Raw genomic sequence first — 18,161 nt, forward strand, 5'->3', positions numbered from 1 at the left:
CTAAACTTCACTCCAGTACTTTAAACATGGGCATGCATCTTTTATTCTAAATTCTTATTCTTGCCTACATTTATCACCTTCTAATGATCTGATTTTATCATCATGACTGAATTTCCCCACATGGGAGGAATAAAGTTGGATCTTATCTTTCATCTTAATATTCAAAATCTCAGGTGAGCAGCAGGATTTAATGAATAAATGGTGATTTTAAGGTATAGTTTCACTTTTTCCATTCCAAATATTTTTTTTGGTTTTCCAAATCTGAACAATAAGAATCAAAAATCACGACAATTTCAAGAATTCTAATGAAACCTGTAGGTTTAAAATATAGCGATACAGCTCAGGTCTCAGTATTGTGTTGTGCCCACTGTTCTGAAGAGGTTTGTTTAAAAATCTGTTCACTTTGCTATATTCAACATCTGCTGGGTGGCGTTTTGGGCGACCAAACCCAGGTTTGAGCCTCTTGTGGGCCGGTTTTGGACAACGGGCCTCATGTTTGACATCCTTGCTTTATAAAAAGGTAATTGAAGAGATTGGCTTTTAAATGCTGATCAGAAGGTTGTAATTTTTATACTGTGCTGAAATTTTCACGAATTGTTCTACTTTCATATTTGTTTAATCGCTGAAACAGTCAGTCCAGGAATCATTCACATTCACAACGTGTTTCAGCAGAAGCTTCACCTCATTTTAAAGGTTGGATGGATGTGAAACGAGCTGACGGTGCGTCATGCGGCGATTCGGGGGCCGGACTTACGGTCCACGGGGTTCAGCTTGATGCGGTAGGACGTGGCCGCCCGGTGAGGGGTCCACTTGATGCAGAATTGGTCGTGGCCGACGTTGTAGGTCTCGATGCCGGTCACGTTCAGGTAGACTGCAGCAGGCAGGCAGACAGAGTTTCTCATTAGGGATGGACAGAGTTAAAATCCTGCAGACCTTTTTATTTAACTGTACATCTAAAGGTTAAAGATTTACAAGTCCCATGCAGCTGAATCCAGTAAAAACAAAAAAAAACACAATTCAGAGGACTGAACAGACAGAACGGGTAAATTCCGTCACACCCACTGGACTCTTGTTCATTGTCTTGAAAATGACATAATCTCTTGAAATATGATCACATTGTGGGCGAATCTGTAGGAAGAATCACACACAGGATGCAACCACAGCAGCGTCGGCAAATAACTTTCCCAAAGGGCCACATGAGAAACACTGCTGTCGAGGAACTTCAGCTGTTCTTTGTGCTTTTGTTCACTCCAATGTTTCTTCTTTTGCTTTTATTCTATATGTACATTCTTTTTTGGCACATGTTCGAAATGAAAATATCTATCAGGCAATTAATAACACTCAAAAAAGGTTAATATTGGTAATATTGCTAAAATCATTCTAACCACTATGAAATGCATAGTGGCCATAAAAACCTCAAATGGCTAAAATACAAAAAATGGTCAAAATCCATGAAAAAAAGAGGAGAAACTTCTAAACTGACGACAAAAGCAAAGAAAATATATTCAGATATATTAAATTTTTTACTTTTTAGAATACAAAGGGGTTTTCGTATGTGCTTTTATCTGAATCTCAAAAAAATTAACATTTTTTTTTGGCTTTAGACAAATTATATCTGGTGGAAAATCACAAACAAAAAAAACTGAAATCATCGTTATTCATTTTCTTGCATCCACAATGGTTTGATTGAATGTACTGACCTCCCACAAGCACGAAAAATGTGGATCTGGACATGTTGGTGGAGACATTGTTCAATAGTGTTACAGCAAACGAATGCAATGTTGACGAACAAAAGAGGAAAACTATCAAGAAGATAATTTGAAATCAAAGCTGTCCACAAATAAAAGCCATGGGGAGCCAGTAGAGGACATGACCCTCAAGCTGGTTTTCACCTTTTATAAACCTTTTAAAAACAGACTCAAACATGTTTTCTGATGTTGCACATTAATCAACCTTCTCATCCCGTGTGTGCACACAGTGTTGCTTTTGTTTTGAGACACACCTTTATTTTCCAGCAAATTAAGAGCAATAACTCATGTTTCGCAGCTTCTCATCTGGCAGTGAGGGTATAGTTCTGCTTCCAGCGGTATCTCCGGTACGTACGTGTGGTTCCCTGGCCCGGCAGGGGGGCGCTGATGCCGTTGGGGTACTGAGCCAGCACCTTGAGGTCGTAGGTGGTTCCAGGCTGCAGGTTGTGCAGCGTGTACGAGGACACGTCGCCCACGAAGAAATCGATCGGCTGGTTTTTGCCTGGAAAGACGAGCGGACAAACATTTACTGGATGAGGATCAAGTTCCCCGCAGCTGCACGTCGTCTCCAGCAAACCCGATGTGAATTAATCAAAGCCTGACAGGTCCGTGCAGAGCGTCTTGACAAACCGCTGTTGTGGCTTGTTACTGGAAATCCAAACGCTGCATGAGCTGCAGGATCCTCAGCATCTGTTCTACAACTGGAGTTAAATTCCACGATCTGTTCCGGCGGGCCCGGAAAGAGCTGCGATGTGGGGGAAAAAGCCTGAGAGAAGCTCACCGTGAGGGGTGTAGATGAGCCTGTAGCCCTGCACGGGGGCAGAAACGGGGTCCCAGGCCACCCTGAAGCGGGTGTACCACTCGTCCGACACCCGCAGGTTTCTGGGACTCAACATGCCGACTGCGAGAGAGACGAGGAAACTCAAAGTCATTCAGGAATCCGAACCTGCTGATGATTCTATGACACTGAAGAATGATCGGAATTAAACTGAATAAAAACTCAGAGACTTAAAAGTTTTACGGGGAATCTTCTCCGTCATTGCGTAGTCTTAGCTCAGATGGCAGTCCCTCACCTGTGCGTCCGTTCCCGTTGAGCGACCCTCCGGGCCCCTCGGCGTACACGGCCTCCACGGTGATGTTGTACGGGGTGTCCGGCAGGAGATTCTGCAGCTGGGCGTTGTTCCTGTTCCCTGGTACCACGGTCTGAGGGCCCAAACAGAGCAGAGTCAGAGGAGACGAGCCGCACGGCCACACAGACGGCACCCGGGACACACAAGCTCAACATCAAAAAGGCCACTTTCTAACAAACTCGGCTGATTTAAGCTGCAAGAGAAGAAATACAGACTCGCAAAAACAATTTAGGAACTGATAACTGGAATTACTTTACTTCATGCAATTATCAAAAAGTTCGTGAAGTTTCTGTGAGCTTCATCTCAGCTGTTTTGATTTTGATTCCTGTGTTGGCTGAAATGCTAACATCCAGATTTCAGAGCATCTTCCTCAGTAACTCAAGTAATCAGTTACTTTCCATTTGGAAATAACTCCAGCAGTTCCTCTGACCAGCGGGTTATTTGCCAAAACTTTCGAGTGTGATCAGTCACTCAGGAAAACTCATCATTTTCCTTTATCGTTTCAGAAAAGTTTTGTATTTACACTGCAATATTCTAAAATAATGACCATTTACAGGCAAACTACAAAAAAAGTGCTTAAAATAATGTAGTTGGATTGAAATTAGGGTGACTGTCAACACAAAAACTACCAGGACCAGGAGAAGTCATGACTCTCTGAAGGAAAAACATTGTTCATATTGTCCATCTATTTAGTGTGAGCAGAATAAATATTAACTATGGCCTTCGGACTGAAATGACAAGCTTTATTTTTAGAAACAGATCCAGTATTTGTCCCTTCAAAAGAAGGAAAATTGAAATTGTATGAGTTCTCGTTGCAACACAAAGTTCAATCCATGTGACATCTCGAATAAATGAGCATAAATCATTCTTACTGAACCCTATAATTAGATTAAACACTTCTCCAGCCTCCTCTACTCTTCACAGATGTTGAGTAGTAATAACAAAGAGAAGGATTCTGAGTTTCCTGGTGGGTCAAACTGTGCAGACGTCCTTTTCCCCTGCAGACTCGTTCAGAGCAGGTGCTTCAATAACAAGCACAGCTGGGACTCCTCCGCCCACTCTTCATAATACCATTACACCCCAAATTACACCATTTCTGCACAACAGGGACCACAATTAGTCTCACTAATCAGTGATTAATAATCCAAATGAGGCGAGGGAATCCTGAGATCTGACTTCATAGTGAGAGAAAGTCGCGCCAGAAAGAGCGTAGAGAGACGGTTCTTCTCAGACATAACACATCTGTAATCACCAGAAATCTTCTCAAGATGAAAACAGCCCCAGGTCTCGGCTTCAGATGTCTGAATTCGATGTACTCACAAATTCAGTGATGGGGTCTCCGGTCATGGGGGCGTAGGAGATCCTGTACTGCCTCACCGGGCCCTCGGCGTGGTCCCAGCCGATGGTCAGCGTGCTGGTGGTGGCGTCGTACACGCGCATGTTCCTGGGCCCGGCTCGGGGTACTGCCACGAAAACACAGGAGACACGGTCAGCCTGTTTCTATTCACCAGTGCTGCTGAGAAACGGCTGCGTTGTATCTGACACTATTTAAATAAAGCTGAACTGAATTGAAATTGTTGTGAGTGGTTAAAAAATAGTAGGAGTATTTTTTCACGTTGCAACAGTGGCAGGTTTGACTGGAACTACTTTCGTTTTATTGTAATTGAGGAGCTTCGCAGCTGATGTCTCACTGAGCCAGCTGTTAGCAATAGCATTAGCCATAGCTTTGTTGCTATTTCACCAAACTTTTGATTCCTGAAAGAGATAATCCTCATTGATTTGGAACTAGCACAGTCCCCCTGACACTAGCATTAGCATGTGTCCACAGTAACTGTGATTAGCATTAGCAGCCTTCGATAAATGTTGCGCTGTAGTACCTGCTGTAGGTGTTTCTCCTCAGTGCACACTTGCTAACACGTGGCGGTGGTTGCCATCGCTGCCATGGTTGTGCTTACATGTTTTGCCTTTGCCGTCGACCGGCGGTCCCTCGGCGTCGGCGTACATGGCCGAGACGCTGATGGAGTAGGGAGTATCCGGGACCAGGTTGTCCAGGAAGGCGTTGGTGACGCTTCCCGGTACGAGGACCTTTTTTTTTTTAATGTTGGGAAAGGAGAAAAAGAAAAAAAACCACATAATCACTGCTGTAGCCGCGGAGAACCGCGCCGTGCCCCTTTTCAAACGTTACGTAAATATCTGGCAGCAGTACTGTTGAAGAGTGAGTTCACCGCTCGTCCCACACGGAGTGACGACCTTCGCCATCCAGCTGCCAGAGCTTCCCTCAAACACTAACAAAGGTCTGGCGCTGAGATGCCCAACACATCATTTGTTCGGCAAGAAGATAGACAGCTCTGCAGATAAACACTCTCTCCTGAGCGACATGCCATCTTTTGACACTGAGGTTTTTCAACGGGTGTCTCCTAAACCTGCTCACGGTCCGTGACCGATCTGCACCGTTACATCATGGGAAATCTATCTGCTGGAGTCCTCCCTCATCCCAGCATGCTTTTTTTCTTTTGGTTTACTTTGGTTTAAAAACAAATAGCTGAAAGGGTTTGAAACCTCGAAGTGTTGGCAGGTCGGCGCACGAAGCGGGCTCCGCGCTGACGATGTAGAGGCCGAGATCCCACAACGGGAAGCACAATATACGCCTACTTGCTGGCCCGGGGTGAAATCCCAGTGGCAGACCGAACAATGAGACCGCTGGACTGGCTGCCGTCCTTCCAAAACACAATGAATTACGTTCAACTGAAGGTTGAGTCATGCAGTCATTTCCTTGAGGGCTGAGATGGGCCTCATTGTTCGAGGTAAATCGATCGGCCGTGAAGGCTTCTCCTTTCACCCCTGAATGTCACACTTCAGAAGCTCTTAGAAATATGACTGAATGAACGCCTGACTTCATCCCAAGAATTGAATATCTGCACTTCTCACCTCTTTTTCTTTGCCAAATCAGCTTGTGAAACTAGTTAAAGAACCGGGTCACTGCAGGACTGATAAACCACCCAGTGTGGTGATTAAACGGGATATTAGAGCGTATAACACTCCGAGCTTTGATGAATACGATCAAAACAGAATCGAATCAAAACAGCGTCGTTACATTATGGCCTAACGGCCCGGAAACTTCGGCCGTAGGAGCTCTCACTGATGTCAATCGCAGATGTATCCGGTGTGTCTCCTCTCCAAACTCCGTCACAGATTTAATAACTTTTTATGAGGGAAATAAAGCCCCGTTTTCTCACCCTGAGGTTCAAACATCAGCACCGGAGCATGAAATCAGCGCCGATGGAGACGAATTAAACCCTGATGTCACGACGGTCATATCTGAGACCGCTGGTGTGATCTGTGCGAACATCTGTGTGTCGTCGACGAAAGGGGAACACCTGTTACTGCGAGGAAACCGAAGGTAAACATTCAGTATGTGAGTGTTTCATATGCTGAAAATGAACCATAATATTAAGAATAATGAAGATAATTATAAAGATTTGTTTTTTGTACATTAGGATAATATGAAGAGGTAGGTTTAAATAAGTTTTCTTGTTCCTACTTCTTTTTGGTCATATAAAAGCCTCATATGGGGATGACTCTGTTATTGACATCATTGGATGTCTGTTTTCTATTTTTCTTTCTATCCTTTTTTTCCTTTTACATGCTCGAAATAAAGCTTTCAAATTAAATTAAAGACAGGAAAGACCCAAACAAACCAACAAAATGTCAAAGTGTAGAAGAAACACAGAGTTTCCCAATGATAAAAATCATGAAAATTCAAAAGTCTGATCTTGGCATCCGAAGTTCTGTTGACACGACAACCTTTCAAGTGAACGAGTGTCATTTTTGGCATTTCCGTTTCTGAAAAGTTTTGCGTTTACAAGGCAACGTTTTGAAAATGATGTTCACACTGAAACAGCAGAAATGCTGAAAACGATGCATTTGGCATGTTGGGCCACGAACTGATACTGTTGGTTGTATTTGTAATGAAACCATGCATTTTCGAAAACTTCAGAGACCCATAAACAGGCACCTGAAACACGAGTTTTCCGAATACATCGTGCAAACGGGTCCTGGTACTCAGATGCGACCGATAATCCAGAAAGGACAGTGATCTCGGAGAAATCAGGCCTTATGTCTATATTTTCTACATTCTAAAGTTGATAAAAGCTAACATGATAGAAGAGTAATTATTTGTGGTAGAGGCATTTTTACTTTTGGATCCAGACTTGGATGAGATCATCTTTTTTTTTCCCCCCCAGCTTTTGTCATTTCACTAATCTGAAACATTTCCTGGAGGCTCATGACGACCTGCAAGTTCTGACCCGCAGCCTTCGCTCAAGCCGATTGGCTCTGGAAAAACCAAAGAAACGATTACCTGAACTTCATCGGCAGGCAGCTTTTGTAACAGTTTAAAAGCAGAATAGCATACCAGAGTTTATTTTTCTCTAATCCTCATGCGAGCTGGCAGCGGAGTGATGTTGGAGGGAGGGACCTCCACCCCCCCCGACACCCTGCTGCCCCGAGGGCTCGTCCCCGCCGCTAATGACAGTTTGTGTTTTAACAGTCTGAACTCACCGAGCCCGCGGGTCTGGTCCCGGTCAGGGGGGAATAAGCCACCCGATACTGCTGAACCTGGCCCGAGGCGGGCTCCCAGCGGACGTTCAGGCTGTTGGGGGTGGGGTTGTACACCTGGATGTTCCTGGGTGGCGTACGCGGCACTGCAGAGGCGAGAAAAGAGGCCGGAGAGATGAGGAGGAGGAGGAGGAGGAGGAGGACATGGAGCCAGGCAAGGAGGGAGTGTTAACTTTTCTTCACTTAGCAACAAAACACATTAAAAACCCGGAGCTCCGACCGAACGAAGTGCCAACAACTGACAGATTTACAAACACAAGTGATTACATTCCTGACAACGGAGCTACGTGAAGGGCTGCACGGAGCCCAGCATCGCAGGGTTTTTACACTTTAAAGACACGATTCAGTTCAGACGTCCTCATGGAGTCCGATTTTAACAATAATAATAATAGATTTTATTTGTAATGCACCTTACATTTCAGCAAGGTGCTACAGAACAGAACAGCAAAAGTTTAAAAGGTTATCAGGATTAAAAAAATGATCAAAGCAGAACCATCAAAATTTAAATTTTGAGGGGGCCAGGCCGGGAAACTAACCTTTGCATTTTTAAGGTTTTTGACTGTAAATATCAGTTTTGTGTGGCTTTTACAGGGACATCAAACCAAATAAATTGCAAATACTTCAAACTAAGTATTTTATTTTTGTTTTCTTTAGAGCAGCAGACACAACGCTGAGATACTGAGAGATCAGCGACGCTGCCATGAAAAAGAAAGTAGCATTAGCCTCAAAGCCATGCTGTCGTGGTGATTTTGTAAAAAACACCCATAATGCAACAGCTGAAGGAGAGGTTTGTTGGACACTTCACTGTAATTTGCACCAGAAGGTTTCATTAAAATTGGCTCATTAAAATTTTCACCAGTATTTTTTTCATGTTGTGAAAATATAAACATTTCATCAACTTTACTCTGTGTGACAGTAAAGAAAACTTTGTCTAAATGTTATTGTTGCATTATTTTAGCATTCCGGCCCACCCTAGAAGAAACTGGGCTGCTCGTGGCCCCTGAACCGAAATGTGTTTGACAAATTCTTCAGGCGGCTCTCGATCATCATTTTGTTCCATCTGTAGTAAAATATAAATACTGTAGGTTTCAAAAGGGCCGAATGTCCAACTTCACCACTTCATAACTCCGTTCTTCACAATCAAACTGCAGAAAGGCTGTCCTCCTGCATGTAAAGTCATTTTACAGCTTTTTTCTCTGAGCGGGCGCAGAGGGACATAGCTCGAATTTGGGTTTATGCAAAAGCCTTAAACTTCCCTTTTAAACCAAACCAGATGTGCATCGAGCCCTGGTATCTGCAGCTTTTACCCAATAAAAGGAAAAGTCGAAGCAGGAGTAAGAGGAGCCTCTTCCTCATGATGGGAGTCAAACCTCTTCCTCTCTCATTAGACTGACTCACTGTGTGTCCTGGAGTACTCTGACCATCTGTTTACATCGCAGCGTTTCAGGTAAAAACGCAGCGTTTTTTAATTTTTTTGTTCCACAAAAGTTTTTGCTTTTACGCAGAAACGTTTTGAAAACCAGCGCCGTACCTCCAGCTGTCAATAATCCCACAAACAAAAGCTTTTCTTGCCGCCGTGCCATTCAGCTTGTGTTTCACAGTCTCGTGTTTCAGAGAACACTGAAAGCCTCTGTGGGTTGATCATTGAGGATTCAAACCAAAAATAATGTTGTTTGAAGAAATACTGGGGCCACGAGCGTGGAACATTCACTGGAAAAACTGAAGCCACAGTAATCTCTTGTAAAAAACCATGAAGTACAGAGTTTGTTACCAGTAATATGCGAACTCACTCTCTGCAATGTTTGTGACAGCTATTCAAAATCAGCAATTTATTACAATCAGTTCTATAAGGCTGTGTTTACGCCGCAACATTTCAAGTGAAAAATGTGGTTTCAGGGATTTATTTACTAAAAATAACACGACGAGTCGCAACATTTGCAAAAGAAGCATTTAAATGAAGATTTTGGTTTTTTTTTTAAGCAAATTAATACAACAACTATCACATTTTACTATCTGTGGACCTCGACAATGAACCTTTGGTTAAGCCCCGCCCCCTTTAGTTACCATTATTAACTGGGACAAGCCGATGCGGCCTGCAGGTGACTGTTTTTCTTAACGCAGCCGCTTGAAAAAACGAGGTGTGGAATGAGTTTTTTGTGGATCCAGGAGGCATTATGTTGGACCACTGACAGCAGAAGACAGAGGAGCAGAGGAATATGCTTTGTTGGAGTTTAGCTGTGTATTCCCAAACGAAAACAGCAGCTGTGTGACGAATGACCACAATAATCCGACCACAGAGGGCGATGGCGGGAGGAAAAACTTCACAATTCCAACACACACACACACACACACACACACACACACACACACACAAATCCATTGTGAGTAACAGCATCAGTTTTAACCAACAACAAAATGAACAACTCCCTTCAAGCTCTCACGGCAGAAAGACGATCCTGACGAGACGTGAAATGTCTGTATGTGTTCTTCCTGCCGATGTGGCGTAGCGCGACCACAGCGAGCGCCGCAGCCGCTCGGCGGTCCTTCAGGCCAGTGGGAGCGCCTCGCCGTACGGACTCCTCGGTTCTCCCAGAGTTATCTTTGTTTTTTATCCTCGGTGATCAATCACTCTGACAGCGGGTCCCGTCCTCGACCTGAGGGGGCTCTTTAACGCCGCTCCGTGATTTACTGGTTCTGAACAGATTACAGTTCTTTCTCCGTTTCCAGCTTTCATATCTCCAGATAAAGATGTCAAACGAAGCGGCGGACTTAAAGAACCGGGTTCACTTCAGGACGACGGATGCGCCGTGCCCCGTTTGTGGAACTACAAAACCATTCCGTTCTGTTTCTTTACCTCCACAAGAGTCACTTCCTCTGGCAGCTGCACCTTGACCTTTAACCTCTGACCCGCTTGCTGGAGGAGGTGAATAAAAGCTTGGCTCGAGGGAAGCTCAACAGACCCGATCTCAACTGCAGTTACAGCTTTTAAGATAAAAATCTGAGCAATTCACTCCTCTTGGTAAACCTGCTGAACTTTTCCCAGATCACTTTTTTAAATTCACTGGTGCTTTTCCACGACTCAGTTCCAACTTTACTCGACTCCACGACCATATCATACCATCGAGGCAGTGGCATGGAAACGCTGGAAAAGTACAGGAGCGTTTGGGAAACTAGACGATGTCTGAGGTAGTGGTAGCTAATGCTAGTTTGCTCCAGTCATCTTATATTAAGGTTTTCTGTTTTCACTTGGAGTAAGCGGTTCCTTAGACTTACAGATTCCAGCTGTGTCGTTTTCAGACTTACGTGTCTTTCCGTTGTCGGACTGGCGCAGACCTTCTCCTTCGGGGTAAACGGGAACCACGGTCACGGTGTACGGAGTGTCCGACAGCAGGTTCCTCAGGACCGTGTTGGTGGTGCCGCCCGAAACCTGCTCCTGAACAACACACACACACACACACACACACACACACAGCAGTCAGATCAGGGTGTGAGTGTTTTCCTATGTTCCTTCCTTCACAACATTATGAACAGAAAGCTCCTTGTGTTGAAAATTAGCAGATACTGAGCCTGGTGAAGGGTGGCGTGTATAAAAACATCTTTATGCTTTTACATTCATTTAGAATTCAATATGAATTACGATGTCTGTAAACATTTGATTTGTTAATGAAATTGTTGATAAACATGTGATGTACGCTAGCTCAGCGTTCAGCAGAGCTGTGTGGAGACGTTTGCATCAACTGGCTTCCCGCGACTTTTGTTTACAGACTTTACTATCTGTCATCTGGCATATTTTATTTATTATTATTTTGTTTTTTAGATTTATTTTGTTTAACTCTGATATTCTGGGTGTTTGCTGAGCCTCAGCACTGAAGTCGATCATTCCACAGTAAACGCAAGCAAACATCAATGCATCTTTCTCACTTAAACAAGGTCTTGAAATTTAAATACTACTTTATGATTCTTGAAAAAATAATCTGCATAAAAACAGTATCATCTGTTTGCCGAGAACATTAGTGAATAGGGATCAGTCACAAAATGTAATTTGTATGTTGTTCATCTTCCTATGAGACAGATTTGACGACACTTCACTGCACTAAGGATGGGATATTGCATGTGCGCTTATTATGATCCTCTCACCCAGAGATGTCAAACATACAGCCCGTGGACCAAAACCAGTTCACAAGAGGCTCGAATCTGGCCGCCAAACCACAAACATTTCAAAGAAAAGTTTTTTTTTAAGTTTTTTTTTTTTTTTTTCTTTTTAAGAGTAACCCAGATAACACAAGACTGAGACTCCAGCTGGGATACCAGAGATGCTCCCATGAAAGCTAGCTAACTAGCATTAGCGTCAAAGCCATGCTGTCAGGGGGGGTTTGTAAAAACATGCATGAAGCAAAGTCTATGAGGACTTCTTTTTGTACATTTCACTGTATTTAGTACCAGAAAGTTTCATTAAAATTGGTTTTATGTTGAGGCTGTAGTCATTTTCAGTAGCAGTCTGATTTTGCGCTGCGCCACAACAAAGATAAAATTCAAACTTTGAAGGTTGTAATGGTCCCACAGTCCAGTTAAGATGGGATTTTAGAGTAAAAGTCTTCATCTTTGATTCTGCGTTTTACTTCCAGCCATTGTTTCTCTCTGGAAAAGTGTAAGCTATAACTGACATTGTGTAAGTGACACTTAATAGAAAAGAAGCATCTATTTCTGCCTCCGCTGAACGGAGCTGGTGCGAACACCCTGAACGCCTCTGAGCTGAACTGCAGCACCTTCACTCTGTGTTACAACTTGATTCCCACCTAAAGCTGCAGTGCAGTGAGTGTGTGACAGTGTGAGTGGGCGTGACGTCCCACCATGTCCTCGGCGCCTCCGGTCGCCGGCACGTAGAAGATGCGGTACTGCCGGACGTTGCCCTCCGCCGGCTCCCAGCGCACCTTGAGGGAGCTGGTGGTGGGCTCGGTCACCTGCAGGTTCTTCACGCCGCCCAGAGCCTCTGCCGGCACACAGACATCACAGCCTTTGTCAGTTTCCTGTTTGAGTTACAGGCTTTGACTCGGGTCACGCCGGCGGCGGTAAATCACTCTGAGGGTTTGTTTTTGTTGGCGTCAGAGCTTCACGAGTTCATGGAGTCTGCCGTCGAGTGTCAGTCACTGGAAAAATGACATCTGCTGACCTGAAAATACCTTCTTCTGATGTAATCCCCTTGTTAGGTATGGCTCCAGCATCAAATATCATATTAGTTTTTCTTATTTATTTTTGGTTTTCTGTCCTGTGTTATGCACAAAAAATGGGATCAGCTGGAGTCACACTCACTCGTCTTTCCGTTCTCCGACATGCGTTTTCCCTCCGTGTCGCTGTAAATGGGCACCACCGTCACTTTGTACTCGGTGTCCGGACGCAGCTCCCGCAGCATCGTGTTGGTCGTCATCCCTGACACCGGAGTCTGTGAAAGGCCCAGAGATCAGTCCCTCAAACTTCACATCACTGGGAAAGTAATCAAATGATGGGAAATATAGACATTTTCATTTTGTATAATAAGCAAAGAAAAGCTTTAAAGTTTCAGTTTAAATGTCATTATGGCTCTATTTTAATGGTCCGGCCCACTTAAGATGAAATTGGACTGTATGTGGCTCCGAACTAAAATGAGTTTGACACCTCTGGTCAACAGACTTTGGAGAGTTAGAAAGCAAGAAAAGGCTTCAAAAGTGAAATTAAATTGTCAGTGAAAAAGTAAAGAGCAGAGGCTTTTTTTGCAGATCAACACAGGAAATTTGCACCCTGGTTGTCAAGGAGTGAATGAAATGCGGTAAAGTGGAGGAAGTTTGTGTAAAACATTGTGAAATCTTGAGATTTAATTTGCTCCGATCCAAACTCGGTGTGTGATCTGTGGTCTGAAGCGGTGATAAAACCCTCGGCAGCAGACTGACCGTGCTCTCGGAGCCTCCGGCGGCGGGGACGTAGATGATTTGGTACTGCCTGACGTCGCCCTCGGCCGGCTCCCAGCGCACCCTCAGCGAGTTGACGGTGGGGTCGGTCACCTGGAGATTCTTCACTCCGCCCAGGGGCCCTGAAAGAGACGGAGACGCCCGTCAAAGCTGCTCCCGACTCCACCCCCGCCGTTTGGCCCACCACGCGGAGTGCGCGGAGCGGGCGGGTGGGGTTCCACTCATCAGCAAGGACCAGATGTCTCAACGTCAAAAAGGCTGTCAATCAAAGAAAGGAGTCTTTCTGAAACTTTCCGCTGTCCTCAAAAAACACCCCCATTAAACTGTTCTTAGCTTTTAGAGGGATTCTTCTCAGGAAATAACATTTGAATAGCCGCTGCAAACAGTCCTTGGCGTTTGTTTTGTCCTGCAGGGTGCTCCAGATGGGTGGGTTCACCACATCAGGGGTGTCCAGATGTGTCGGAGTCGCGGGAAGTTGCCTAAACGTTCTGGCATTCATTGCATTCTTACTCCAACCGCAAACATTAAACACACGAGTCGTCTTCTCCTCACTGTCTGTCCCGGAGGATTACCTTTCAGCTGGTTTTTCACAGGCAGCCAGTGGTTTAACCTCATGCATATAAACTCCGCTTCTTCTTCTTCTCTTTTTCTTTGAGGGGAAACAGCGTTTAAAAGCCGCAACTTTGGAAGAGTGCATAAAAGCGGCACCCAGCTGGTGGAAAGACGATCAGGTTCACCATCTTGAAGCGAGACCCTGTGTTCTCCCGGTGGTTGGGGATGGTGCTCTAGGACTCACACTGTGTTTGGGTGAAATTACTTACAGCTATGTGAATGAGGCCATGTTTACACCAATACGTTTCTAGAGAAACTTTAACACGGCGTCAATTTGAAAATGACATCCGTTCACAAGGAAGCAACAGAGAACAACGTAGAAATCATGTTGGCGCTGTTTTTTTTTTATAATGGAACCACACACACATACTGCAGAGAGCAATACGCTCTGAATATTAACAATGGGAGAAGACGACCAAGTCATATGGACAGACGACCAAGTGGGACTGTTATTATGCTGACTGTCAACTCTAAAACCGCCAGATCCATGAGAATATGGAGAATACGAAGTCATGCCTCTACATCTACTGAGCGTGTGTAGAAGGACTATTCCCCGTGGGCAGAGTAGCAGCTTTTCCAAAGAAGTTACGTTTTCTGCCGTTTCCATGGATACGGAGCATTTTCGAAACTTTCGTGTTTCCCTGTTTCCAGAGACCAACATTTTGAAAAAAGTTATTTTCTTGGCTGTTTTCATGGAATCATAACATTTTCAAAAAGTTTCATTTCACCCCGTTGCCATGGAGACGGAGTCAGAAAGCTTTCAAAAAGTCACAGTGTCACTGACTCTGACTATCATTTTGAACAGACACGCAAAACGCAAAAGTTTTCCATTTTCACTTAAAAGCACAGTGTAAAATGAAGCCTTGTTCAACATCAACAAGCTGCAAATCAAACGAAAATATTCAATCAGCTTCATATCACGGAGAAAAATAAATCCTTTACGATGCTTTCTCCTCCCAGCACCGTACCGCCCGACCGCTGATCCGTTCAGTCTCCTGGTTGAAGCCGATTCTGTAATCACTGACCAACCAACAGAGAGAGTTGAGCTGGTTCGGATCGCCGTAGCTCTGCGGCGATGACGCTCCCATCCAAACAAAGGATTCTGTTTTTATGAGCTGTGATTTACAAGCTGTTAAGCTTCTAAGAAACCACGCATTTAGAGGTCTTGTGAGGGTTTAAACTGTCATCCCGGGCTTTCGTTGGCCACGCTCCATTTGCTGCTTTGTTGTGCAGTGGTGAGGGTGAAGAAAGCTGCATTAATGGGGCTTGAAATGTGGATACCGCTGCAGGTGCAACTCGAAAACCCCATCGGTATAAACAAGGTGAAAATGTATGAAAACCGAGACGTTCGGGAAGATTTCTTGCACTTTAATGCACCGTATCGGCAACTGTTGTTTTCAATCAATTTAAAAATGACCTCCTCTATTGTGGGCCGCGTAGAAATAAAAGAGCAGCTCAAACCAAAACAGAGTTCCAGCAAATAAATAAATCTCATAAACAATAGCATGAAAAAAGAATAATGGGTCTTTTATAGTTGTAATAAAACGTGCTCTCTTCGGGGTTTCTCCAATGCATTATGAGAGAGATTTTCAAAACTCGCCAAACATGGAATGATTGAATCAATTCCCCTGCGAGGTTGGAAATAATGCAGAAAACAACAAGAACTATATTTGCAGAATGTTTGGTAGGGATGAGAGACAGTGTTGAAATGAATTCAACAACTCCCATGAAAGTTATATCAAAGCGTGGCGCTCGTTCTGGAATGACTTTTATTAGCGACCTGTCGCACGGCTTCCACTAAAACTATAGAAGTCCAATCCAGAGTGATTAGGTAAGTGTCAAAAATGTAATGAAACGCTTTGTAGCCCTTCATCCATTGTAATATCCTTAATGGTTTTTACAATATTGAGATTCATTGTTTAATTAGATTTCACACTGCTTTCAACTTTTCTGTCACTAAAAGAAATCTAGTAAAAATTGGAATCGTCACTTCACAAAATAGGCCCTAAATGAAAAGAAAAGTAGTTACATGATTTCTGGTGTAAAAAATGTGTCCAAATCGGAAACATTTCTCAATTCGTTCACATGCAGCAGCACTTCCGATGTCTTGTGTGATCGTCATTAACTCATAGCTATTATTGTTGGTTTTGAAGAAAGCGGAAGTTACCAGATATGGTCACTTGACTGAAGAAAGGGTTAAACTACACTGGAAATAAAATGACTAATAATTGACTTAAACAAAAGTCGAGTAACAATTTGCACGCAGAATATTTAGGTGAATTTATTTCAATATTTCAAGTAACAGTAACTTCTCATAGTTAAGTGAAATGTACAGAACAACTGGCAACTGGTGAAAGTGAGGAGAAAGTTTTACTTAATTATAATGATGCTCTAATTTTAAGTTTATTCTATTAAGTAAAATGCATCAAATTTTTAAGTTGTAAATCATCTCACACGACAGCAATCGAGTTAAAATAGTGTGGCATTTGCATTTTCATTTAAGAAATGTTGCCATGTCATGCCACTGCTGGGTGCCGTGTTTTTTTTAATACAACCACGCAAATGCATGCAGAAAACAGTAAACTTTCAATCTCTTTAAAACCATCTTTCTCTGTCATATAGTTCTACTCAGTCTGCTGTATATGAGAAATATTCTCCACATATGCAGACGATGGTGTAGTAAATGTTGGTAAATGGAGACTTGACACGATCAGTTTTATGGTTTCCTCTATTGCTATTTCCGATCTACTTGTGCAGATATTGTTGGATATGAACGCAGGAATTCAGAAAAGTTCCGTTTCCTACGACTGTACACGTCAAACAGCTAATCACAACAACAGTTTTCCATTTCCACATGGAAACGCAGTGTGACTGGGCCTTAATGTGCTCACAAAAGCATTTTTGTTTCAGTCAGTGTGACCCTCATGTCAGCTCTGACGGCTTAGTTTGCCCTCCTGCCCTCTCACTGACTGACATCTGTTCTGATGAGTGAGTTTTTCAGTGAAAACCAGAAGTGTCTTTCTCCACTCAACCCGCCAGCGCACCACATCACAGAGACGTGACAGATGTCTGACGCTTCTTTCCTCTGCCTTCTTTAATTTTTTAATTATTTACTGTTGTTAGAGCCGTTTTCTTCTCGCTGTCTCCATTTCTCGTCACTCGGTCGCTCTTATCTCTCTGTCCTCTGCTGTTATTTCCATCTCCATGGTAACATGCAGCCTGTGATTAACGGTGACTCAGCGATTCTGCCTGTTCAGACACAGACAGCTGTGTTGAATCAGACAATTGGAGCTACTGTCTCTCTCTGGACCTGATTGATGTTGTAGCAGACGTGTTTACTCCTATCCCATCCAAACGCTTCATTGGTAACTCCTGGAAACATTTGCGACTGATGCACTGGTCTGTTACTGACTTTAGGATTGATGTTTGGTCACTGAATTGTCAAGAGTTTAACTTAATCATTCATGTTTGAGCTTTACTGGTAACACTTTGACTCTGTTGTTCATATTTTGGCTTCGATCATATTATAATTCAACCCATATCGTTGTTTTCTTTCAACTTTGACATCTTCTGTTTATGACCTCAACATATCTAATGTTCAATTACATTTTTGTTGCATTTTTAATCTCATTATGGATGTTTGTTTTGATTTTACTACCAACATTCTGTCTCATTTCCAAACATTTGATACAGCTCCCGATATTTTCTTTGGCTGCACACTGAACATTTAAAATTTTTCATCTTAATTTCAACTTTATGACCTGTTTGATTCAGTTTTTTTCAATTTTCATCTGCATTACACATCTCTTTTCACACGGGCTTGTGCTGATGCATGTAGGTAGTGTATGAGTCAATTTTGTGTTCAAAGTAGACTCAATTTATGCAGGGACTGTTGCAGACCCGAGCTCTCCTTTTCGAGGTCCTGTAACGTCTAAACCCTGTATCAGACTGGGACTGAACGTTGTAGTGTCAGTAAATACTGTGTGGATCCAGCAGGGTGCATCACATGGACAGTGTTTTGAGCAGATACTCTGGGATACATTCCTCTGTGCTGAACAGTCCAACACAGAGTCTGCAGATTATTTGAGATTTGATTATTTGACGGTCTCTGG

General features: G+C 43.5%; 1 protein-coding gene across 3 annotated transcripts in view; it reads right to left on the minus strand.

The window, feature by feature from the left end:
* The window catches only part of col12a1b (collagen, type XII, alpha 1b), a 120,736-nt gene that overhangs the window by 35,945 nt on the left and 66,630 nt on the right, over window positions 1-18,161 (minus strand). For all 3 annotated transcript variants that reach the window (XM_030110010.1, XM_030110009.1, XM_030110011.1), the window contains 11 exons: window positions 13,420-13,559; window positions 12,806-12,935; window positions 12,346-12,485; window positions 10,799-10,928; window positions 7,439-7,581; window positions 4,834-4,963; window positions 4,199-4,341; window positions 2,822-2,951; window positions 2,530-2,649; window positions 2,104-2,250; window positions 755-871 (listed from right to left, as the gene is read on the minus strand). In XM_030110010.1, coding sequence (XP_029965870.1) covers window positions 755-871; window positions 2,104-2,250; window positions 2,530-2,649; window positions 2,822-2,951; window positions 4,199-4,341; window positions 4,834-4,963; window positions 7,439-7,581; window positions 10,799-10,928; window positions 12,346-12,485; window positions 12,806-12,935; window positions 13,420-13,559 — 1,470 coding nt within the window. The remainder of the gene's footprint in view (window positions 1-754; window positions 872-2,103; window positions 2,251-2,529; window positions 2,650-2,821; window positions 2,952-4,198; window positions 4,342-4,833; window positions 4,964-7,438; window positions 7,582-10,798; window positions 10,929-12,345; window positions 12,486-12,805; window positions 12,936-13,419; window positions 13,560-18,161) is intronic.

Source organism: Salarias fasciatus, chromosome 15 (genome assembly GCF_902148845.1).
Source record: "Salarias fasciatus chromosome 15, fSalaFa1.1, whole genome shotgun sequence".
NCBI lineage: Eukaryota > Metazoa > Chordata > Actinopteri > Blenniiformes > Blenniidae > Salarias > Salarias fasciatus.